The following is a 24,643-nucleotide window of genomic DNA, read 5'->3' on the forward strand; positions in this document are numbered from 1 at the left end:
GGCTGGATGAATTCCTAGCCGGAATTAAGATTGCTGGAAGAAATATCAACAACCTCAGATATGCAGATGACACAACCTTGATGGCAGAAAGTGAGGAGGAATTAAAGAACCTTTTATTGAGGGTGAAAGAGGAGAGCGCAAAATATGGTCTGAAGCTCAACATCAAAAAAACGAAGATCATGGCCACTGGTCCCATCACCTCCTGGCAAATAGAAGGGGAAGAAACGGAGGCAGTGAGAAATTTTACTTTCTTGGGCTCCATGATCACTGCAGATGGTGACAGCAGCCACGGAATTAAGAGATGCCTGCTTCTTGGGAGGAAAGCAATGACAAACCTAGACAGCATCTTAAAAAGTAGAGACATCACCTTGCCAACAAAGGTTCGTATAGTAAAAGCTATGGTTTTCCCAGTAGTGATGTATGGAAGTGAGAGCTGGACCATCAAGAAGGCTGATCGCCGAAGAATTGATGCTTTTGAATTATGGTGCTGGTGGAGACTCTTGAGAGTCCCATGGACTGCAAGAAGATCAAACCTATCCATTCTTAAGGAAATCAGCCCTGAGTGCTCACTGGAAGGACAGATCGTGAAGCTGAGGCTCCAATACTTTGGCCACCTCATGAGAAGAGAAGACTCCCTGGAAAAGACCCTGATGTTGGGAAAGATGGAGGGCACAAGGAGAAGGGGACGACAGAGGATGAGATGGTTGGATAGTGTCTTCGAAGCTACAAACGTGAGTCTGACCAAACTGCGGGAGGCAGTGGAAGACAGAAGTGCCTGGTGTGCTCTGGTCCATGGGGTCACGAAGAGTCAGACACGACTAAACAACTAAACAAACAAAACAATGGTACACAACATCTAGGGTTGCCAGAAGCTACAGGAAATTTAACCACTACTTGTACTTTCTACAGCCATATCCTGGAGTTCCTAGTGAACTTGGGAGCATTTAGGTTGGGCCTGGAAGGGATGGAAGGACCTGTCAATTTTGGTTCTCTCAGTTTTTCATTCCCCCCCCCCGTATTAAATTCAGTTCTCCAAATCTCTGCGGCAATTTGCATCCCCCTCCAAAACAACAAAACAAAAACAACCCCTTGTGAAAATTCATCAGCGCTTTAGTATTTTTGTATGCAATTTTGCCTAATAAACACCATTTTGCAAAGCAACTTTCCCTAATATAATTCATTTTTGGCATGTTATTGTCAGGAATATACACATTTTTACATACATCTTACCCTAGTGTATACATTTTTGTGCACCTTACTTGGCTGGTGAGCTGCATTGCAAGATTGAGAGACATGTGCATTCCGAAGATAGCTGTGTTCGCATTTTATTTCAGAAAGTTCAAATATGGCTGATTCACCTTTAAATGTGAACATAATCAAGTTTCTCCCCCATCCCCAGTGCTATGGCAGAATGCAGTCCCTGATGACCCCAAACATTTTTACGGGCTAATGGAAGCCCCATCGCCACCCACAAGCTCCCCTGGTTGCCTCTGACATTTGTCTCATGGGCAGAAGGTGGGGCTGGATGCTCCCCTAAACTGGAGATGAATCAAGCTGAACTTCTGTGAGTTTATTCAGGCCTAATCTGGAGTGTGCCTAAATTAACTTATTGAAATAAAAAAAACAACAACATTCCAATTTGAGCCCACAGATGTCGGTGTGATTTGAGTGCTGGAAAAATGTCATCCCACTGTTTCACATTGTCCCTGAGCAAGTGAGAACTTCTAACAGCAGCTGCTACAAGGTCAGTTTTCTCTTGGAAGGAAAGAGTACTAGAGACTTTGTATAGTGGCTTTGCAATACCTTCATATTTACAAATAGTACGTGGGGTGGGGTGTGGGATGTCATTACAGCTGCAGCATTTTCTTCAGATGTAAGGAACGTATTTTTTTCGTTATCACCTTCCTTCTTGAACAAAAATTGGTATTTGTTTTGTAGGAAAGCTGTACTTGAAAGGTCACTAGTTCATCCTTGGGAAACCAGTCTTCTCGGAGATTTTGATAATTACACTGTTTGCAGTGTTCTGAAGTCTGAAGATAAGCTACTCTCTATTGAAATTTATTGTTAATTGAGTTTGATTTTCAGGTCTTAATTAATTGATTAACATTAATGGAGCCATCTGCTGTTCCAATACTTGCCGAACAACAACAGTAAGAATAATTGCTTATGAGAATAGTTCAGGACGCTGAAAGCACACTCGTGTATGGGTGTAATTAACTTTCTGGTTTTGCTCAGCACTACAAAACTAAGCTCATGTATGTTCACATTTTGACAAGCTTTTAAGCAGCCAGAAATACATTTATTCATCAACCACTACCAATGTGTTTTTGACACGATCATTGATATGGGAATTCTATGAGCTGTTTCCACAACACTATAGCCTTTTAATTCCTGCCAAACCCTGATGAAAATGCGGCACATTATCTTCTCTGCTTTTAAAAAAAGAACCTTCTGCACCATAGGAGTCCAAAGAGATTTGACTGCTCAACTGGCAGACTAAACACAGTTTCTCTGAGCTAAAATTCTTACTCTAGGCACAGAATGCATCTTGAGAGCATTTCAACCCTACAAATTTTAACAGATCCGGATTGTACTCGCAGGGTCACTGACATGTTTATGCCTTCTGGTTTGTAATTCTGGTTTGGGTGGCAAGTGCAAATCACAGTTTGCCTATACGGATGTAACAACAAACCATGGCTTGCCACAAATGAGGAAATCACTGATGTAGTGGCATGCACTAAGGGAGGAGGGAGAGTGATATATGTGAATAGATTCACAGAGCTGGAAGGTAATTTCACTTACTCACCTACCACATTCATATCCTACTCTTCCTGACCATTCAAGGCCCTCCACATTTTATCCTCATCATGATGCTGTGAGGCAGGTTCATCTGAGAGTTCACTACTCATTCAACCCAGGTGAGCTTTAAGCCCGAGCAAAGATTTCAGCCTGGGTTTCCTATCCAAAGTCAATACTCTACCCACTGCAGTCCCTTCATTACTCACATAGAAAGCTCCTCTTTACAGTGACCCTCTGTAACTTGATGCAATGTGGGAATACACCTTGCCACATGCGAACTGCTGGATGACATGGAGAAGTTCCATGCTGGCATGGAAATGCTACACAGGACCCAAGGAGAGCATGCAGGATCAGGCCAACAGCCCATCTCATCCAGCATCTCGTCTAACCGGTTGCCTGTGGGGAACATGCAAGCGGGACACAAGCACAAGAGCACTCTTTCCTCCTGCCACTTCCAGCAACTTGTTGTGTCATTGGGGGTGCCAACAGACACAGGACACAGAAACCCATCACAGGGAAGTGGCAATAAAACCTGATATGCACAGGGAGGGGAAAACGAACACGGGGATGGGAGAACCTGTGGCCTTCCCGCTGCTGTTGAACTGCAACTCCCATCAGTCCAAGCCAGTTTGGCCAGTGGTCAGGGGGGTTGGGAGTTGCAGTCTAGCAACACTGAGAGGGCCACCTCCATACAGATCAGTATACCGGTTCCATTGAAGTCAGCTATCACCCAGTATTTATTAGGCTCTAAAGCAGCCCTTAGGTAAAGGGTAAAGGAATCCCTGACCATTAGGTCCAGTCGTGGCCGACTCTGGGGTTGTGCGCTTATCTCGCTTTATTGGCCCAGGGAGCCGGCGTACAGCTTCCGGGTCATGTGGCCAGCATGACTAAGCCGCTTCTGGCGAACCAGAGCAGCGCACGGAAACGCCGTTTACCTTCCCGCTGGAGCGGTACCTATTTCTCTACTTACACTTTGACGTGCTTTCGAACTGCTAGGTGGGCAGGAGCAGGGACCGAGCAATGGGAGCTCACCCCGTCGTGGAGATTCAAACCACTGACCTTCTGATCAGCAAGTCCTAGGCTCTGTGGTTTAACCCACAGTGCCACCCACGTCCCTAAAGCAGCCCTTGGTATGAGACAAATCGGTCAATCCTGCTTTAGAAGAAAACTTGAGAATCCCCTGCATTATCTCATTCTCTCACTTTAAACAATCAGTTGCTTTCTCAGGTTTGTTCCTTCCTATTGGGAATGTGCACTAATGGGAACTGAGATCCTGCATGGGGGAGCTCTTGAATGGGATTCCTGCGCTGTACTTTGAAGGCAACTTGGAAACTCAAACTTTCAGTCATTCACAGCCACTATGTTTCTATATTGGTGCTAAGAGGCTTAGCCTTCAATGCCCTCCGCCTGCAGTGAAGCAAAATATTAGAGCTTTCAGCACTCGGCTTTATCTCCCAGTAGTCTTATCATAAACTATGGAATCGAGATCTGAGTTTCTAGCTTGTGGTTTAATTGCTTATTTAACAGCCTGTGGTTTTTCAGAGATGAAATCTCTAGGAAGGCTTTTCCGATGTTCCGGTATCACCAAGCAATGAAGAGAAAGATATTTGTAACTGCTATTAAACCAGCTTAAGTTAAAAGACTGGCAGCATTTTAGATGACTGTGAACTATTTCAGTTTTGTACACAGAGTCAAAATGGTTATTTAATTGCTTTATGTGGCAAGCATGATTGTTAAACAAGGCTCTAAGTTGTGGTGTTGTTTTGCTGCTGCTGCTGTTGTAATAAATCAGCATCTTGACATGTTTTATGGTCTCCATCAACAAAAACCTTTAAAAACCCTCAACTATTTTAAAATGCATTTTTTTAAAAAAATTGAATTGTGAATGAGGTGGATAGATTGCATTCAAGTTCATTGCATAGTTTTGCTCTGATCACTGCCTTCCGCAACTCCCAGATGGAATAGTTTGGACTGGGATTATCACTAATCTCACAGGAAGTGACTTTATCACTGCCTATGTGAATCAAAGAATAGTTCCTATTCATTAAAGGGAGAAGCACCTTAGTCAACTCCCTGATTTCAGTTCCATCGGGAATATGTGAAATCCTCGTATTCCATGCTTCAGTTGTAGGTGTCTTTGTTTTGTTTTTGAAATATTGTCTTTTCTCCCATATAGAAGCAGAGGGAGAAGTTGGACGCAGGGCTCTGCCCTACCGAGGCACCAGCCCTTCTAGGCTCCTCCCTCCCTCAACTGTCGCCTGGCTGTGGCAGAGGGAGAAATTGGAAGCAGGATCAGTCCTTTGGCTCCACTAAGAAACCAGCTGCACTTGGCCCCTCCTATTCCTGAATGGCTTCCTTTCCATTATCAGAACAACTACCGGTATGTAACTACTAAGTGGTGCCTGAGTTTTCTTGTTTTCCTCTTCCCTCCCCATCCCATTTTTCCTTTTGTGCCTTGTCTTTTAAAGGGCAAAGTCTTGTATGTGTAAGCTATCTTGCGTTTATTGAACTCATGCAAGCTGCTCTGGGAGCCTTTCTAGCTGAAGAGTGGGCTAAAAATGCTTCAGATAAATCAACAAACAAACAATATAATTGTTTTTCCAGAAGGGACAAGTTCTACTCCCACAAGGGCTATTAAAAACATGGAAGAAAAACAACATTTGTAGTAAATTAATTGAAGAGCAGATTAAAAATGCCTCAAATAAACAAACAAACTATGCACACAAACACACACACAGCGCAATGATTTAATGAGGGAAGCTAATCAGGCAGCGAAGGAATTTAAAGGTAAAAGATAAGGACCTGATGCCTACCTGGTGCAAGTGCCACCGTTGCGGCATGGATGATAGTCACAAACAGGGACATTGCAGTTCTCGATGTTCCTTCCTCCCAAGGCTTCGTCTATGATGAAGAGTTCTTTGTTGTTCACCTGGAACTCCCTAATGCAGCCTCTGAAGCCATAAATCCACCCAGAACTCGGATGAATCTTAATGTGATCTGGGACATTCCCAAGGAATATTGGCCCAAAGGTAACCTGAAAAGGATCACAATAAATAAGCGTATACACACAAAAATAAATCAGCCCTTACTGCAACTGCCTATAGACTCTATTCATGAAGGAAACTGAGGGAGTAGGACACAGAAACGTGGTTCATCTTGTACTCATAAGCGTACAAATGTTTCCTGCTTCATCCATGGGTGTGCCTGGGATTCTAACTTCATGACAGCTTGGTGATCTCCAGATATTGCTGAACTCCATGTCCCATTGTGCTTGGCCATGGGGCCATGCTGGCTGTGGCTGATGGGATTTGTAGTCCAATAATACCTGGAGGGCACCGCCATGTTGATTACTGCTGATGTAAGTAATCCAGAGACTGTATGGGTGACATAAGGCTGCTCCAGACAACTACCAGTTCACTAACACAAGTCCCACTGACATAAACCGAAGTTGTACACGAGTATTATCTCTAATTTCTATTGGATGTGCAGCATACCCAAAGGATTGCATGAAACAAGGTTTGCTCCATCTAATAATAAAAAGGGAAGTATATAAATCATGCTTCCAATGACTTGTGAGATAAATCGAAATAGTTGGGTTATGGTGTGACTTTGGGCTGTGATTTGCAAGTTCACCTGAGTCAACCGATGTGGCAGAAAGAGCCCCCGACGTACAGGAGGATTTTCATCTGCAGTCATTTCAAGCAGGCAATGGCCTTCGGGACTGTCAGAAGGCAACATATAGCTGGAAGGAAGCAGAAGAACTCATTGTTTGGGATGGGAAACAGGAACTGTTATGAAAATGGATTGCTAGCGTGAGAGTTAAATCTGGCATGGGCCTGGTTCCTATATGTGACAGCCCCCAGATGAACGTATGTGAAAGAGTGCATGGCTGCAGAAGGAAAATGAGTGGACAAACCGCTTGTTTTGAACCAGCACCAACACTTGGGCCCAACACATGTGGCCACCACAAGTTGTGGTGGCTACATGTACAGGCCAAGCAGGGAAATGCTGGTTTATAAAGAACCATCAGACTGCAGCAGACGAGGGAAGAGAAAAGATGCAAGGTTGCTCCACCGGCACAGCTGAGAAAGCAACAACTTTTGGCTCCTCTTCTCCTTGAGCTATTCCACCCCAGCTGGTCATTGCAGCTAAGAACTTTGCCCCCAAGTTTGTTTATTTCCTCCTCCCTCTGAATTCATTTTCCTTTTGTGTCATGTCCTTTTAGAATGCAAAACCTGAGGACACAGGCTGTCTTTTGTGTGATCTGATCGGCAAGTCCTAGGCTCTGTGGTTTAACCCACAGCACCACCTGCGTCCCTTACTATGTCCCTAAACATTATTTAAATGGATAAATAATAAAGCCAGTACCTCCATTGGTCTCTCTCTCTCTCTCTCTCTCTCTCTCTCTCTCTCTCTCTCTCTCTCTCCTCTCTCTCTCTCTCTCTCTCTCTCTCTCTCTCACACACACACACACACACAGAGATTATAAGGGGTGGTATCCATGTGTATGAACTTGGAAAGAGATATATGGAAAGTCAGCAGGTTATATAGACTTTCAAAAGCAGACCAAAGTTCTAAGTTCATTTTTTCTTCTTTTTTTGGGTATCCCTTTTTATTACTCCCCTAATGCCTATTGTTTGAGAATCTGAAATGTACACAGAAAAAAGAGCGTGAAGGCAGGGGGAAGCTTTTTACATGTGTAAGCACTGTAGATACTGATGAATTCTACTAACTGTGGTTGACATATACTTTCCCTGGTGTAGGTGATTGTTGAACAAGTAACATCAGTGCTGAATGATAGTGAACTCTCTAGACAGACGTTTTCCTTTCTGCTGGTCTACGGGGGAAATAAACTCGCTTTGGAAAACGAAGGGCTGTACCTACGAGCATCAAGATTACACTGCGATAAGAGTTATCACAACTCACAAAGGATGCTATTAATGTATACACTGGTACTGAGTTTTGGAGATAAAGCAGGACACAAGGTTAAGGGAATTTGTAAAATAAATGCAAGGGATGTCAAATAAGCTACTGGGAACTCTTTGGGGCTTTTTTCCAATGTGATCAAATCTGAGGGGAGAACGTCATGTACATTATCAGCAATAAAAAACCCATTCCCAAAGGATAGCTTTCACATAATTGTTTTTAAATTATTATTTTGTGAGGGTGGGGAAAAAACCCCCCTCTATGAGTGCTAATTATTATTTCAGCAGTTGTCAAATGTGAGAACATAATGGGAAAGCGCTTAATTAAAATGAGCACTCAATTTGGTGAAAGCATCCTTTCTCCCCATGCTTCATTTTGAATTTCCACTTAACATTTGTGCCTGGCAACCTAATGTCAACACTCGCACCCCAATCAAGGCATCCACTGGCGCTGAGAGGCAGGCAGGAATCTGTTGCATGTGCTGGGGGTCCCTGCTCAACCCAGTAAAGAGGGCTAGTCTGCAGGAGAAACAGAAGGCACTGAGCATCTATTGCCACACTGTAATACAGAAAAGCTCCAAAGATAAAGGGAGCCATAACCTTTTTGAACTTTCTGCACTTGGAACAGATGCATCAGTATCCTTGATAGCAAGTATCAGTGCTGAATCTTATCTCTGGACTTTTGCAGAATGTTTGGGAAGAGGCTGCCCTGCCCGTGGAATAAGTTTCAAGCCAAGAGTGAGGAAAATTATTTTTGCTGTAGGACCAGTCACCCATGGGAAACATTGGGGGCCCATGGTGGCTTGAGCCATAGGCTAAAGTGGGTGGAGTTTGCAGGATTCCACAGTGAGGGTTGTGACGTTAACATATGAGAGTGCTGGAGGTGAAATAGTTAAACAGGTTACCCAATCAGAACCCAGGGGGGTAGAGTCTGAGGGACTATAAAACCAGCTCTGGGAGGGGTGAAGGGAGGAGTTTGTTGGAAGTTGGGTGGTTGGTTGGAGTGGGAGTGATTTGGGATAGAGTCTGTGGGTAGGTTGAGGTAGTGTAGCAAAATAAGCTGAGTCAGGAACAGTTAGGGGCTAGGCAGACAAGTAAATATCTGAGAGGTGGTTTAGTGAGTGAGAGCAGGTAGCGGAAGTTATAGGTCTGGATAGGCACCCCATGATTGAAATTGACCGATACCGTTTATGAAACCTCACGCTTGTTAAACTGCAATAAATAAACAGAAGTTTATGTTCCAATTTAACACTGACTGGACTCAGTATTGTACCAGGTAGGGCCTGGGTAGTGGCAGCGAGAAATAAAGTGGTGGCACAGGGATTAATAGACGGTGAAACGTTTGGGACCCTGTGTGATTGCCACAAGGGGTTTTTGGGTGTGTGTTTTTTTGAGAAATACAAATGGGGAGAGCACTGTAGCACACATGTCTCACTTGTGGGCTTCCCATGGGCATCTGGTGGACATCTGGGCACCTGAGTCAAACCACACACAACATGGTGGTTCCTTGCCAGGGAAGAAGCAGGGATTGAAGCTCGACATCAAGGTGGAGGAGTGAAGATCTACATGCAGAGTGTTCCTTCCAGCCCGAATCTGCTGCCCCTATGGATCATGCCCCCCAAAGCAGTTGCCACATCTTGCCTCATGGGAGGGCTGGCCCTTCTGGTTGACTACTGTGAGAATGGGATACTGAACTAGATAGGCCTTTGTCTGATCCAGCAGTGCTCTTCATATGAGACCAAACCACTGTATCTATGTCTAGGAAGTGCCCTTATTAGAGCCATCTCTCCAGTACTTGATGCTGTCAACCACCATGCTAGCACTTAATGGCTCTGGACATCCTTGTCTCCAGGCTTCCTGCCTTTGGGTGGAATTCAAAGCATCATTACAGAGATGGCTACGTCAGCACAAAGCATCAAGCTTGCCTGATGGAGCCATCTCCCCTTTCCTCCCCTGCTACCCCCAAGTCTGCAGCCCTGTTTCTCTAGTGGGACTCATTGCCCTGCCTCCTCCTAGTGCAACTATGTAGTTTCTTCATTTTCCCATTTTCTGCTTGTGAACTCTCTCTAGAGCCTGACCCTTAACTCCTCTGTGGCAGAGGTCATTCCCCTCTCCTTTACACAATGTGAATAACTGGGTGTATCTTTTAGATGCAACCAGCTATCTTGTAAGTGGTAAAAATGGCTGCTGATTGATGGCCATGCTATGGCTGGAATGGATCTAATGGTACTCTTTAAACAGCTCAAGGTTGTCAAGGCCTCAGTTCAGACTGGAGGGCAGGGACACCCAGATCTTGCAAAGCCTGAAGTACGCATATCTGCTGCATAAGGAAATAAACAATCTCAACCCACAGTCTCTTGTAACCCTTGTAGCCTGGACTATGACGTCTTGGGGGGAGGGGGAAAGGTAGTCATTTGAACAATGCCTCCACTGTGGGGATAATGCCTTCACTGCCACTCCAATTTCAACTTTCCATACTCCTGGGCAGAGTCTACTTTCTCCTACCTGGCTTTCTGTGGCCTCACTTGCTACTTTAACAAATTCAGAGAAGGCAGGGTGGGAGACCATGGGCCTCCTATCAGCAAGGGTAGCACTGTCTTGAGAAGCTGCACGGAATGGTCTTTCTTTTGCTACCACCCACATGAGAAGGCAACACTCCAGGCCAAGGTATCCTTAGGCAACTGGTAAGCATGACACAGATTTAATCAAAAATACATGAACTGTTCTGCAGATCCACCACTTCCTACAGACAGAATCTCTAGAGCAGGCATGTGGCTACTAGCTACACATTTTTATATTTTCTTTGATTAGCAATGTCTATGAATGCAGCCTCTTCCCCTTGCCCTGACTACAAATATATGAAGTTTGGTATAATGGGACATGTTGCACTTGTACAGAGAAGCTTGCATTTTACAGCATATAAATATTTGCGCATGTGATGCCTGAAACTGATACGGAAACATTTTCTTTACAACTTAAAAATTGGGCCGGGTTCCTGCCTATTAGCTCAGCAGAGAGACTGACGCATTCCGGCTTTTTTTGTAACCAGAAGCCTAGCAGATCACATCAGAAAGACCAATGATGAATCCAGCGGTGCAGCCTCAAGATGTTTTTAAGCTGTTTTTTTCATAATTAACCTCATACCGTATGAGACCAACCTGCCCTTATGCTATAAACAGTGATGGCAATGCCTAATCGCCTACCGCGCAGCAAACAATAGCTTTTACCCTGTTGGCTTGTTTTGATGTTTGATGGAAGCATTTCTTCTGTTACTCTGCCACATACCTATGCTAGAAATTTCAACTGTATTTGAAATCCAGCATTCCTCCTTCCCTGTCAAGGTTGCTTCCCAGCCAAAGGAATGCACACGGCAGATAACGAAGTATTGATAGTCAAAGATAACACTTAAAAAGTCACTTCTGCAGCTCTGGATATTTATGCACACCCATCTAACAGCTAGGCAGCATTCCCAGGTGTGAGCTCTATGGAGCAGTTGCATCAGCAGGGGACCAGTCTCCCTCTGCTATAGTTTATGTACCTCCCCTCAATGGGCTGTGTGCATGCAGCTGGAGACTGCTCTGTGCAGAAACGTCCTCTGCTCACCCCTTTTCAATTCCCTCCTGGTTCAGAGAGAAAGTGGTGCAGGAGAGGGTGGGGAAGCACCTGGCCCTTCTCTTGCCTGACCTGCCTCTTCATCCTCTTCCTCTGACCCATCCTGTGCTCCAGCCCCCTCCAGCTCTGAAGCTTCCCCTGCCCCTGGTTCCTGCCTCCTGGCTGGTACAGGTCCCCAGAAACGACTTCCCTCCTCTCCTGAGTCAGATTCCAGCCCCCCTTTTCCTGGTCCACACTCATAAGCGTCCTGCCATTCCCCCCTCCAGGGATAGCCATAAAAAGGCACATGATGTGATTTCTAAACTGGTACTTATGTGTCAAGTACAGAACCTACTTTACGCAACGAATGAAAAATCACAAACAAAAAATAATTCTGGAGTGGGTGTTCTATCCATCAAAACAAGCGTCTCCTGCCTCCTCTCCCACCCAAAAGAAATATATTGTCATAGTTTTCAAGCTGTGCATTGTCAGAACACACTTCTTATCCGCTAAGATGACTTTAAAAGGGAATTAGACAAATTCACTGAGTTGTTCTTCAGCATTGGGTCCTCAGATGTTGCAGGATTACAGCTCCCACCCCATCTCTGGCTATTGGCTAAGCTAGCAGGGGATGATGGGAGTTACAGTCCAGCAACATCTGGTGACTCAAAGTTGAAGAACACTGGGATAGGTGTATTGGCCATGATGGCCATATGGAATCTTATACACAGACAGCACGGCACTGAATGCCACTTGCTGGTGGGAGATAGCTACTGCCAACTTATCTAGCTGGCAGGGTTTCTTGGAGGTATCTGATTGGTCACTATAGGAAGCAGGATGCTGGACAAATGGATCATTGGTCTCTCTGGTCCAGCAAGGCTCTTCTTATGTTCCTGCAGCCTTACATTATGCATCACATCGCTTTATGTCTTCTATGTATCGCACTGAATCAATGTGGAATATAATTAACAACAGAATATGCACTCCCATCAAATCAGCTATGAATTCACATTAATTGAGAGAGTGTTTGGGGTCCTTCTCCCCCACCCCACCCCCACCACAGTGTCGGGGGGGGAGCAAGCCACATTCTGTATATTATTCCACAGAGTGGGCATTTCCTATGGAGCCGGCATCTTTCCTTCACTCCCTGTGCAATGTGTTAGGCTTCCTTTGAAAACATTTCAGAAATGACAGCTAGTGCAGCGGCCAGATTACTAACTGGCATCAGATAGTCTGAGCACATTGCACTGATTCTAGCCTGACTGCACTGATCAGTACGGCTGGCATGGCTATGGACTCTCCGTAGGGGGTGTCGCCACAGGGGTTTGTCACGACGAGGGCTTGTACTTCCAATATTTACAACAGCACTGCTGTGCTCTGGGTCCTATATAAGAACCAGAACTACTCTGCTAAGTAAGCCCTGCAAGTTTTACGTCTTTGCCAAATCTCTGACCTTCTCAAGTACATGAAAGATAAACCAAGAATTGCTTTCTGATTAATTTCATTTCAGGTTACCTCCTGATTAATCACTTTCCCACTTCATATTTGAGCTCCTAAATAATGAGCACTCCTAATATTTACCTAACACAATTGCCCACTCACCGCCCGCCGCCCCCCCACCTCGCAGCCTCATTTGTCACCAACTGTAGGTATTTATTGAGATGTAATGGATTACCATCGGCTTACAGCTGCTATTAAACAGAATCTGCTTAAGCCAACTCATATAAATGCATCTTTAAACTCAAATGCTAGCTCTCGGAATGCTGCTCAGGCAAACGTCTCAGCTTGCAGCGACAACAGTGAGCGACGGATGGCTCTCTGCGAGGGCGTTTTTCTGTCCTCCCAAAACCACCAGGTGGCAGTAAAGACACATGGCAAAAAAAAACGGGAAATGCAAAACACCTTCCTTGGCGCTCCTACCACCACCCTTGCCAAATCTCTCTAGTCATTGAAAAGTCTAACTTAAGCCCTAATTGACAGCATGATTGCTTCAGCTTCCTGCTTATATCAAGGGAAACATGGCAAAGTATTTTAAACTGATTACACTTTTGACAATATGGATGAGGATAGGTCCTGAGACATACGATTTTCCTAACTGCACTCATGCATTATAATTACCTTAATGTAATCATGTAAAAAAAAAACAACAACAGAAAACAAAAACTTGCACTCGTGCTTGTGCAAACATACTTAGGGAAATTTTGTTTACATCAATTACAATTTTTATACAATGCTATCACCACAGCCATATTTCCTGGGGATTGCTGCGCAGACCCAACAAAATTAAAATGTCAAATCAGGGAGCGTAAGAAGTCAAGCACACGCTTGGTGGTGGAAGGCTCTGACCTTGCGAAGGCAGAACGGATGCAGGATGATCTTGCGCTGAGCACCAAGAGGGATTTCACACTGGCAGCCAGCTAGACCATATATATATATGCAGCCAGCTAGACCATATACATATATATATATATATAGATGCCTTTATTTTTTTTATATAAAAAAATAAAGGCATCCAGCCTTTGGACAAATAATAATACAAACACACACTGCTTACAAGTATCTCTGCCATTTGAAGCAGAAGGCTCAGGCATTTTAAATGTAAGACTCGAACACTAATTTTCCACTCTTGCGTGACAAACAACCTCTATCTGCTTAATGTATCACTTGGGGGCTCAAAAATCAAGATGGTTTTACCTGTAAAGTGTTGATATTAAGAGGAGAATTTGAAATGACTGCCGTGGAACACCGAAGCAGTAGCTTCATTTACACCCTTGATTAGCCAAAGCAGTTGTCAAGGGGTACATCTAACCAGCTGTCAAGTAATATGCAAGATTTTTCGAGAACTACAATTTTTCTATTAAGCGCACACATCCAGTTCAGGAGTTTTTCAGATATAACAACCTCTTGGCTTTCCCCCTTGAATCTCTAGAGCCATGATGATTAAAAACAGTGACTTCACATTAGCCCCCACTCCAAATAAAAACAGCACCTGATGGTTTGAGGACTGGTGGGACGGGCTATTATTATTATTATTATTATTATTATTATTATTATTATTATTATTATTATTTATTTATTTACAAATGCACTATTTTTGCCACCCCTAACCATCATTCTCTTTCCTTGTCTTTTTGGAGGCGTTGGCAAGCCCCCTTTTGCAGCATACTTTGGCAGCTTCAAGTATTACACTAAAGCTAAGCCATTAAAATAAAAGTGTTCTTTTTATGGCTGGCATTTTCTTTAAGTGGCAAAATGCATTTCACAAAGTTCCCAGGATCTTAAAAATCTGCAATATGCAAAAGAAAGCTATTGTGTGGGCATGTAGGGTTAGCTCCATGCCCTCTTTCATGTGGATATGATATGTGAGCAGGCGGACTAAGTAATTTCAGTGTCAGCTTCAGGTTCACACTGGGGTTGTGTGCACAGAACTGCCTCCACCTTCAAGGCAGCTGAGAAGTCTGCTGAAGTTTGACAACCAAACCCTTTTGGAACCAAGTTAGGAGCAAGGCAATGCAGAGGGCTTATCTATAACTACATAGCTAGACAGATACATTAAAATGATACATTAAAATGAGCAGTTAACCAAAACGATGAAGAACAATGTGGTCTAGGTCTCCTTTCCACCTCAGATCAGTGCTCTGGTGGTATAGCTGTTGCGGAGAAAAACTGTCTGGTTCATAGCCTACCTTCCTTTCATCACCAGGTTATGCTTAAACCAGTGTGGTGGTCTCTCCAGTGTGGTGTAGTGGTTAAGAGCGATAGACTCATAATCTGGGGAACTGGGTTCGCGTCTCCGCTCCTCCACATGCAGCTGCTGGGTGACCTTGGGCTAGTCACACTTCTCTGAAGTCTCTCAGCCCCACTCACCTCACAGAGTGTTTGTTGTGGGGGAGGAAGGGAAAGGAGAATGTTAGCCGCTTTGAGACTCCTTAAAGGGAGTGAAAGGCGGGATATCAAATCCAAACTACTACTACTACTACTACTACTCTTCTTCTTCTTCTTCTTCTTCTTCTTCTTCTTCTTCTTCTTCTTCTTCTTCCTCCTCCTCCTCCTCCTCCTCCTCCTCCTCCTCCTCCTCCTCCTCCTCCTCCTCCTAGTGGTCACTGCTATGGACATACAACCTGACTGATTGTCTCCAGGCACTGCGGTTGTCCCACACGACAGGGTTAATGTTGCCACTTTGAGACTCCTTCGGGTAGTGATAAAGCAGGATATCAAATCCAAACTCCTCCTCCTCCTCCTCTTCCTCCTCCTCCTCTTCTTCTTCTTCTTCTTCTTCTTCTTCTTCTTCTTCTTCCATTCTGGTCAAAGTGTACATTCAGACAGCACTTAATTCTGCTCTCCCTGCATTTCTTTACTTGATAACGTATGTGTTTTATATGATCTTCTACATGACATAAAACCCACTTCTGGAAATGTAGCAGAATCTAATGGAAGTTTAGCATTCATTTCTGTGTTAATCACTTCTGGCAGGGGGTGTGGGTGGGGAAACCCTGTTAAGCAGGAAAATCACAAGAGTTTTGCACTGTAGTTTTCCTGCTGTTTTCAGGGATGATAGAATCCTAGAAATGTAGAGTGGGAAGGGACCCCCAGGGTCATATAGTCCAACCCCCTTGTAGTTCAAGAACAGCCCTGGGTGGGTTTGAACTGTCGGCATGCAGAGGGCCACAAGGCCAGCTGGCTAGCCCCAGCTGAGTCATCTCCTTTCAGCTGTCCCACTGCGAAGACCCATCGGCCTCTGGTCCGACGTAAATCAGCGACCTGGGCTTCAAAGCCAGGGCACACTATTTCAGCAGAGTGAACTGCACACACAGAATAGGCATGAGGCTTGTGGAAGCATACTACAACTACGGATTTATTAATCATAAATCAGGACAAAGAAACATGTCGTCTTTCTCTTTGTCTTCTCAGAGAGACAGAGAAAAGCAAAAGCTATACACACAACGGAAGTTCCCAGCATTCTGTGCTGGTATGTAAACAGACATGTGACACACAATGGTTCCATGTCTGCTCCTTAAGGTGGAATGGAAATCTCAACATGAACTACCAACAGGACAGATACACTGACCCATTGCACCACAGTGCTGGGTTATATTCTGGCATACATTTATTCCCTGCCAATTTTCATAGGGGGGTGGGTGGGTCATGGGGGAACAGACACACACATGAGCAATGTGGCAGTATGTCCAGTGTCCATTGTTCTGTCATACTGTGCCCGTCAGTGTGAATGAAATTTAGTGCTACGTGGCAGTCTGTTAATTGAAAAGCCACACAGTTCCACAGGTAAATGCAGTGTAAAACAAAAGTTAGAAACCAGGACAGAAGAGCTAGCATTATAACCAGAAAACTGATGCAGCAATCTAAGCCTCTGATCTGCCATGTTGGAAGCAATTTGAATCCCTCCACCCAACCCTGCCTTTCACTGCTGGCCTCCGCTGCCATGGAGTTCTGCTGTTGTCCTGGCTAAATGGAGGGCAGAATGCTAGCATTTTGGGTGGATTCTGTGCTAACGCTGCTGCTGTCATATGACAGCAATGGGTCTGATTTGGGCTTCTCTGCTGTGCTGTCTGGGAGCTGTGCTGTGAATGTGCGTTTGTCGCTGCCTCCCCCATTCTGTGCTGGCCAAAGGTAGTAGCTGGCCAAAGGTCTATCGCTGCTGGATAGGACTTTGGATTGCCCTCTTAGTCTGGGAGGTGTGAACTGGCATGGCTTGCTTTAAAATGTGAACAAAACTGCTCTCCATCCCTAACTTCATGCAATGTGTAATGAGTCTACTCACAAACAACTATTTGTATACTTTCCACTTGGTGAGCTCAACCTCTAGGAAGATAATAAGGCTGTTGTATCATCCCTTAAAGACAGAAATGCAAATTAAATTCAAACAAATAGATAAACCTTTCGTTTGAATTGAAACAGGAGAGTTTATCAGGACAGGTCCTCAAGCTAGACCCTCATGCAGCAGTGACCGTCACAATGGTCCCCCCTCCCATTTTTGTTACTGTTCTATACACTGATGGTGCTGTATAAACCACACAAAATTAATGCAAGTGACAAATGTGCAGCTTATTGCTTCTTGTGAAAATGCCCCAGGAGTCTATGCAGTAAGTTGCCTACTTGTCTTCAGGTTTTAACCAAAGTTCATATGCATTGTTTGTGACTGTATTTTGGGGGGATATTTCTTCTTATGGTTTACCTATATTACTCATTTTAAATACTGCATTGCCGGCCCCTTTAAGGCAGCTTTAAGGCTCATTCTTACTTTCCCATGACATTCTTTTGCTCTTTTGTCTGAAATACGCAGAGATAGTTAATTAGCTAACAATCAATGAAAAGTGGCCTGAGGTGTAGATCATTATATTAACTTTTTTAAATCTTCTTTTCTGTGTTGTTGTCTTGACCTTTCATACTTTCTAACAACAATGAAAAAAACAAGGCTGTGGGGCTTAATTTGCCAATGTAATTAGAGGACCAATGTGTTTCATGGTGAATATATATATTGCTAGTAATCATTCTAGCAATGTCCTTCCTTTGTAACCATTCTGGTCTAGAGCCAACCTTCCTGAATATGGATGGTCAAATGAAACAGTGTCATCTAGATGTTGTCTTAAAAATGCCTTGCACAATGGTACTGATATTTCCTTATTGGCACTTGAAATATGTCATCTAAAACACACATAAAAGAAAAATGTCTGGATCTGTGGAACTGCTTCACATTGGCATTTCATAGTAATCTTCTTCTTTGGCAATCACTCGTAGCCAAGTAAGATTGTCTTCCATAAACATGGTTTTAACAATGAGTCCGTAAGTGACTGTGGAGACCAATTCTGGATCCACACGTCCTTCCACAGTGGGGACATTGGTTTCCTGGCAGGAGTTGTTCATGGTGTGGATTTGCCAAGCGTTTCTTCCTCTTAACATGTTTCTCCCTTGCGTCCTGAGTTTGAGTGTCTTCAAAGCCCATGACACAGTAATCATAATCATAGTAATCATGGCCCTATGAAGCTGAGGAACAGGTTACTTGAGAAGCTGCCTTATGGAAGAGTTTCTCCTAAAGGTTCCAAAGATATCAGGAGCCTGCTCTGCAATAACTCAGAGCAGGGATTTTAGTGTGGCTGCCCTGGGACAGCATTCTTGTCATGCTACAGCAGCTCCTTGCCATGTGCACTTTCCAGAAACAATGGAGGACATTTTTGTTCTGGATGAGCAGGTCTCTGCATGGGTATCTCGTCTTATTGTTTGCCTGTTCTTTTTTTTGTGCTGGTTTTAATTGCTGTTTTCACCCTAGCTTTTTTATTATTCTCTGTGCATCACCTTGAGACATTCGTGTGGAAGGTGATTATCATTATTATCATCTTGTGATTAGCCAAGATGCACCTTCCTCTTCCACTGCTTTGGACTGTTATGGTCAAAAATGAAATACTTCAGCTGTCAGTGTAAACTTGCAATTTATACACTGTGCCAGTTTCATAATGATCTAGTCTATGTCTACTCACTTGTTTCTCTTTGTTTTCTTGTATTAATGAGTTCTTGGAGGTATCTCACCCTAGTTGGCTCCATTAAAAATAATAGGAGAAGTGATACCTTTCTGTGGTGACAATCTCTTTATAAGGAATGGAAGGCAAAGAGTCATTTGTTCTCTTGTATGCTTACTCTTTTTTGTTTCCTTCTCACATGCAGGCATTTATTTTACTTTCTCCAAATTACATTTTTATCCTGCCATGGGTTCAGCAATCTTCCACACTGTTCAAATTATATATTTTTTGGTCAAGGACTCTAAGAGACAATCAGTTGAGGGTGGGAATTAACCTCAGCACTGACCATAGACAGCCCCACTTCCTCTGAAGCCTCAGAGCATAAGAAGCTCATTTTGACACCACATCAATTGCCAAAGCAGGCTGGGTTGCCTCGCTTAGGGTACGAGCATTCCAGCCTGGAAACCACAGTGGACCACATTATCCCTAGCACCACTGAAGCCAATGGCTACTAATACAGGCAAGGCTCCTTTAATTGCCAAGGGCTTTCCCCAGCAGAAGTGGAGGAGACACTCAGACTGAGTTGCAGACCTATTTAACATCTCAGTCTATGGGTGTTTGCGTAATGCAGGCATAGGCAAACTCCGGCCCTCCAGATGTTTGGGACTACAATTCCCATCACCCCTGACCACTGGTCCTGTTAGATAGGAATGATGGGAATTGTAGCCCCAAACATCTGCAGGGCCGGAGTTTGTCTATGCCTGGTGTAACGCTTGCACTGCATATGAAATTCTCCAGTCTGAGCTTCTTTTGGAGCTGTCCAGGGTGCTGACTGAAATCCTATCTGGCTGTGAGGGGCTTTAGCTCCTGGAGCAGACTATGTTCTTCCAAGGAGTTACAAGCATTATTGAATATTTTCCCTCCCTCTTTCCCCCGCCATTTTATTGTCTTAATCCTGTGAGGTAGGTGGTGGTGGTGGTAGAGGCAATAGAGAGAGACTTCCGCAAGATCAACCAATGGGTTTCAAGGCTGAACAAGGATTTTAACCTGAAACCTGGTCTTAGTCTGACACTCTAACAACTATGCTACACTGGCTCTCAATGACACTGTGTGGTCTGCTGAATACACAGTTGAGAAAACTGTATTCTGTATACTCCTTACTGCGCCTTATACAGCTTATACTTATCCCACCTCTACAACAACCTTACAGACATTTGCCTGTATCCTTCACACTCTGCCCTTGTTTCTGTGCTATCAGCACAATCCTGTACATATCTATTAGCCCTACTGAGTTCATTGGGGCTCACTCCTAGGTAAGTATATATGGACAACACCTCATTTACGCAGGGGTTGCATTCCGAGGCAACACACATTTACGTGAAATCACATACATTGGGAACACCCATTGAAAAAGCCTGCAGACACTCTCCAAATCTCCTTGCTCAAACACCAACTCTCCACAAGCATCAAAGTTGGGTGCAAGGGCTCCTGGGATTGCACTTGCAAAGGCTTGTGGGATTGCTAGAAGCTGTTTTCACACTATTTTTGTTCTTGTGCTCTTTTAGGGCAGTTTTTGCTCCTTTTCATGCCACGTCTGGGTTGCCAGTGATGTGCATGCCTTGAATGTGTGTAAATGGGGAGTTGCCTGTACAGGATTGCTACACACTTTACACTGGGAGCTCCTTGGGAACAGGCACTTGCTTGTGTTGCCTACGTAACTCTGTTCTTATTCTTACGGACATAAAGAAGGCTTTGTAAGAACTGCTCCAATGGATAGAAAAAACAGTTCTTTTATTAGCTCTACCATTACCCACTCACACATTTCTTAACATCTCTGTTGGATCACCCGAGAACAGAATGCACTCTGACTCAGTTCCCCACCAGGAAAAATGAACAGGTGTGCTGTGGAGGAGGATGGGGGCAGAGGAAATGGTAATTATCTCAATGTTGTGACATTTTAAACATTAATTGTTAATGCCCGCACAGACCTGTGTAGCTAACTTAGTGCTCATCATTATACTTCACTTACACTACACTAATAAAATAATTGCCACCTACAATTTGAGACTGACAGTTGGCTGGAGCTCCCCTTAACACCAGATGCTATGCGTTGGGTTTGAGGGGAAATGGTTTCTTAATTATGAGGATAGGGAATATATGAGACTTCTGTGGATTTATACCAGCAAGAGACTGATGGACCTGCCATGAGAAACTCACCATTCCTGATAACTGAACTAGCAGCGATGCTTATTTTTAGCATCTAACGCAGACCTTCCTTTTAAAAAAAAAATGTTTTGGGCAATCAGCTCTTTTCCTTTCATCATGGCTTTGACATTAAGTGCTTTGTACGCAGCAAGGTCAGTTTTCTAATAACAATGTTAAGAAAAGACAACTATGTTTCATTCACTTCAACTTAATGTTCAGAATTCTTTTTAAAATAATAATAATGATAATAATAATTACAGCATTGAATGGTGGCCTAGAGAGACAGGCTGTATCTTCCAGCTTTCAACCAGTTCCATACGATTCCAGGCACATCAAATTTCCAACAGAAACAGGTCCTGGAATATTGTATTTATATGTTTGCTTGCTTCACAACATCTATATCCTGGCCTTCCAGTTTTTTGTTTTTGTTTTAATACAGCTTCAAACAGTCAATATAAGCAACAGAACAGAAAGCAGCAGAAAAGAGGTACAAAATTACCATAAACCCTGCACAGGAATACAATTTAGTAGCAGCAGTAAAAATCGCTAACCAAAACAAATCTATTTCCAGGCAAATGAAATGTTTAGACCTGGCACCTCAAACTCAACAAGACCAAGCCAGGCAAACACGCCCCCCCAGGAGAATGTATCATAACTGGGACACCACTGTATAACTGGATGCTACCTGCTCAACCTCTAAAGGTAGAAACACCTAGAAATGGGCCTCCAAAGATGATTTCAAAGGTATTAGGCTGCATTCAAATATGGGGTTTGTTGTTTAAGTTTAACTTATCAGAAGGCTAGAGTGTCTGCCCCATATTGTAACTTTCCTTTCACACTGCACAACCCCATTCCTTCACATCTTGACCGCTATACCGCCATGTTGCGGTACATGTCATTCCTCCATGCTGTTTCTCTCTCCTTCTACATTCAGCCATTCTTCTAGGTTTTACCTTTCTACTGTATGATGAGATATTGGCATGCTTTCTTGTGAGGCAAAAAAGAAAGGAAAGGAAAGGAAGGGAAAGGAAAGGAAAGGAAAGGAAAGGAAAGGAAAGGAAAAAGAGTGACCCTTGAAATGGGCAGGGAGTGCAGTGCACACCTCGCAACTTGCCTCTTGAGTGGTTGCAGTATGAACCAGTAAAAAAAGTGGGGAAATTGCCACACAAAACATGATTTTACAGGTTCAGAGGACTACAGTTTTTTCATCTCCCTGCAATCAAATAACGCATCAATGAGCACTAAACTTGCACTACATTCCATTCCATTTGTTTTCTGGAAGTGGTTTCTACATTGTGTGAAGGTGCAAATATAATGCACAAAATAACAGTTAGGAAAACATCAGTAAGATGGAATAAACTGCAGCCTTTGTCACTTCTATCATTTTTGTGTACTAAGCGGCCAACTTGCAACTAGAAATTGATGCTAGACTTAAATATTACCAAGGGACCTGGGAGCAGCCACAAATTGTCCTGCCCTTTTGTTCCACAGATCTTTTTTGTCTGCTCACTTGTTATAGTGACCAAAGTTCCAGGTTCGCCATGTGGCTTGGAATAGAATAGGTGGACTACAGGCCAAGTGGGACAACGCTGACAAGTGAACTAGTCCACTAGTCTATCTGGAGGCGATTAGGAATGGGGCATTCTCAATGGTATTGTCTACAATTTGGAGCAGTCTGCCCCAAGAGACACAGAAAGTATCCTGAGGGTGATGCTTTTGCCAGCAATTAAAAACATTTTTGTTTATCCAAGCATTTTTTCTGCTCTAATAAATTTATGTAGTTTTGATGTGGTTAATATTTTATACACCACTTTGGTACTTCTGTGAAAAGTGATATATAAGTCTTTTAATAAATAAAAATGTGTTTCTTTCTTATTACTAATCCAATTTGAGTGAATGAAACTACCATTGTGACGGTCTGCACTCAGCCTCTGAACTTACAGCCACTGCCATTTTTCAACCACACTTTCAGCAACTGCAGTATGCATTATATCCTTGACCCAAGCTGAGAACTGTAATAGAGCAAGCAGCAGGCTGCATTCCTCTGAATACAGGCCCTTGTCAAATTCCCCCAGACTAATCCCTCTTTTCATATGCTAAACAGCTCAGGTTGCATGGCAATTGAAGACAATATTCTATTTATGCATCAGATTGCTAGTATTTCACATCTTGATTACGAATTTTTTTCACAATAGCATGCACACACACTCTTCCGTAGTCTATAGATAAAAAACCCATCTAACAGAGTGAGATAAAAACAATCAGACCTAGAGTGTGCAAAAGAAATAAATAATACAAACAGCTAAATGCCAGCATATAACCTAGATACTGTGGTATTTAACTAATTGTGCTGATTTGCTGGCAAATCAGTTGCTAAAACAAATCATAAACACAAAAATCATCCAATACATGGTATAGCAAAGATAATACAGCAAAACCGATCTGTAATGGATTACTTAGATTGAAATTTTGTCCAAAAATATGTTCAAAATCTATCATAATCCATTCAGAACTTTGCCCTGACTCTTCATTACTAGCACTCATAGATGATGACAAAAATGATGTTAATGGACTCTGTCTTCTAAAAACTAGAAGAAAATGGATCAATGTATTCCACAGAAAAGAGTGTCCTCAAGAAATGTAAGATGTTGAATTCTCTTTTGTATCAGTCAATTTGGCGAAATACACTTACATTTATTGAGGATTTTTAATTCATGGATTTTGTGTGTCTGCACATAAAAGGAATTGATATTTTCAGTTCCTTTTTATGTGGTCATAGGACAAATACTCTAGAAGCCCATAAAAGCAATATATAGAAATCTTAATGCACACTTAATGAAACAATACTGTCCAGAAATTCTGGTTTTTCTGTTCAAGCTTTGTTTAAAAAAAAAAAAGGGAAAAAAAGGAGGGGGGCATTTTCCAGCAGTAATTCATAGAAGCCCAGAAGCTGAAATGCACTATCCCGATGATGAAAATGGCTGCCAGGAAATCGTGGGTGTGTCCAAGATGTGTTGAGTCTGGTTGCTTCCTGCATTTGACTGCATTTCAGGCCACTGCTTCTGGAGCAATTTTTGTAGTTGTTGTTATTTGCATGGAAAATGTAACAAAATACCAAACAATGGTAGCAAGTTCATTAGATTGGGTCATTGAATTACTACTTCTTGAAGATAATCAGAGCATGGGGTGGGGGGTAGTATTGCATCTAGGAAAGAAAGGTAGACTTACAGTGTGTTCCAAAACAGCTTATATCACGAAAGGACTTCTCTTGTTATTTGTGTATTGCAGGGATGTCCAACTCCCAAGAGACTGCGATCTACTCCCACTATAAAAACACTGGCAGTGATCTACCCACTGGATTGACCAAAGTTGTTGAGCTTTTTTCCTTTTTCTTTTTTGAACGATCTATCAGGATCATGCGATCGACCAGGATCAACCAGGAACGCTCCGCAATCGACTGATTGCACATCCCTGATGAATACATATGTCCCTTCCATCTCTACAGCTCTCTGATTCTATCTAATAAAATCATACCAGGTTGAATAAAACGTCTCTGGCTTCTCTTGATTCCGGATCTCCCATATATGGCAGATAACCTGTTCCATAGCCATGATACGCCACAACTTTGTGTTTTCACTCTATGAACATCTT

The 24,643-nt window shown here is 43.2% G+C and overlaps 1 protein-coding gene and 1 long non-coding RNA gene across 10 annotated transcripts in view; one reads left to right on the top strand and one right to left on the bottom strand.

The window, feature by feature from the left end:
- Window positions 1-5,602, top strand: part of LOC310759811 — a 49,751-nt gene extending 44,149 nt beyond the window's left edge. For all 3 annotated transcript variants that reach the window (XR_014546514.1, XR_014546515.1, XR_014546516.1), the window contains one exon: window positions 4,976-5,602. This is a non-coding gene — a long non-coding RNA (uncharacterized lncRNA). The remainder of the gene's footprint in view (window positions 1-4,975) is intronic.
- Window positions 1-24,643, bottom strand: part of EYS (eyes shut homolog) — a 476,514-nt gene that overhangs the window by 69,519 nt on the left and 382,352 nt on the right. For all 7 annotated transcript variants that reach the window (XM_083606894.1, XM_083606889.1, XM_083606892.1 and 4 more), the window contains 2 exons: window positions 6,433-6,541; window positions 5,613-5,833 (listed from right to left, as the gene is read on the bottom strand). In XM_083606894.1, coding sequence (XP_083463020.1) covers window positions 5,613-5,833; window positions 6,433-6,541 — 330 coding nt within the window. The remainder of the gene's footprint in view (window positions 1-5,612; window positions 5,834-6,432; window positions 6,542-24,643) is intronic.

Source organism: Podarcis filfolensis (assembly GCF_964270895.1).
Source record: "Podarcis filfolensis genome assembly, chromosome: 3".
Lineage (NCBI taxonomy): Eukaryota > Metazoa > Chordata > Lepidosauria > Squamata > Lacertidae > Podarcis > Podarcis filfolensis.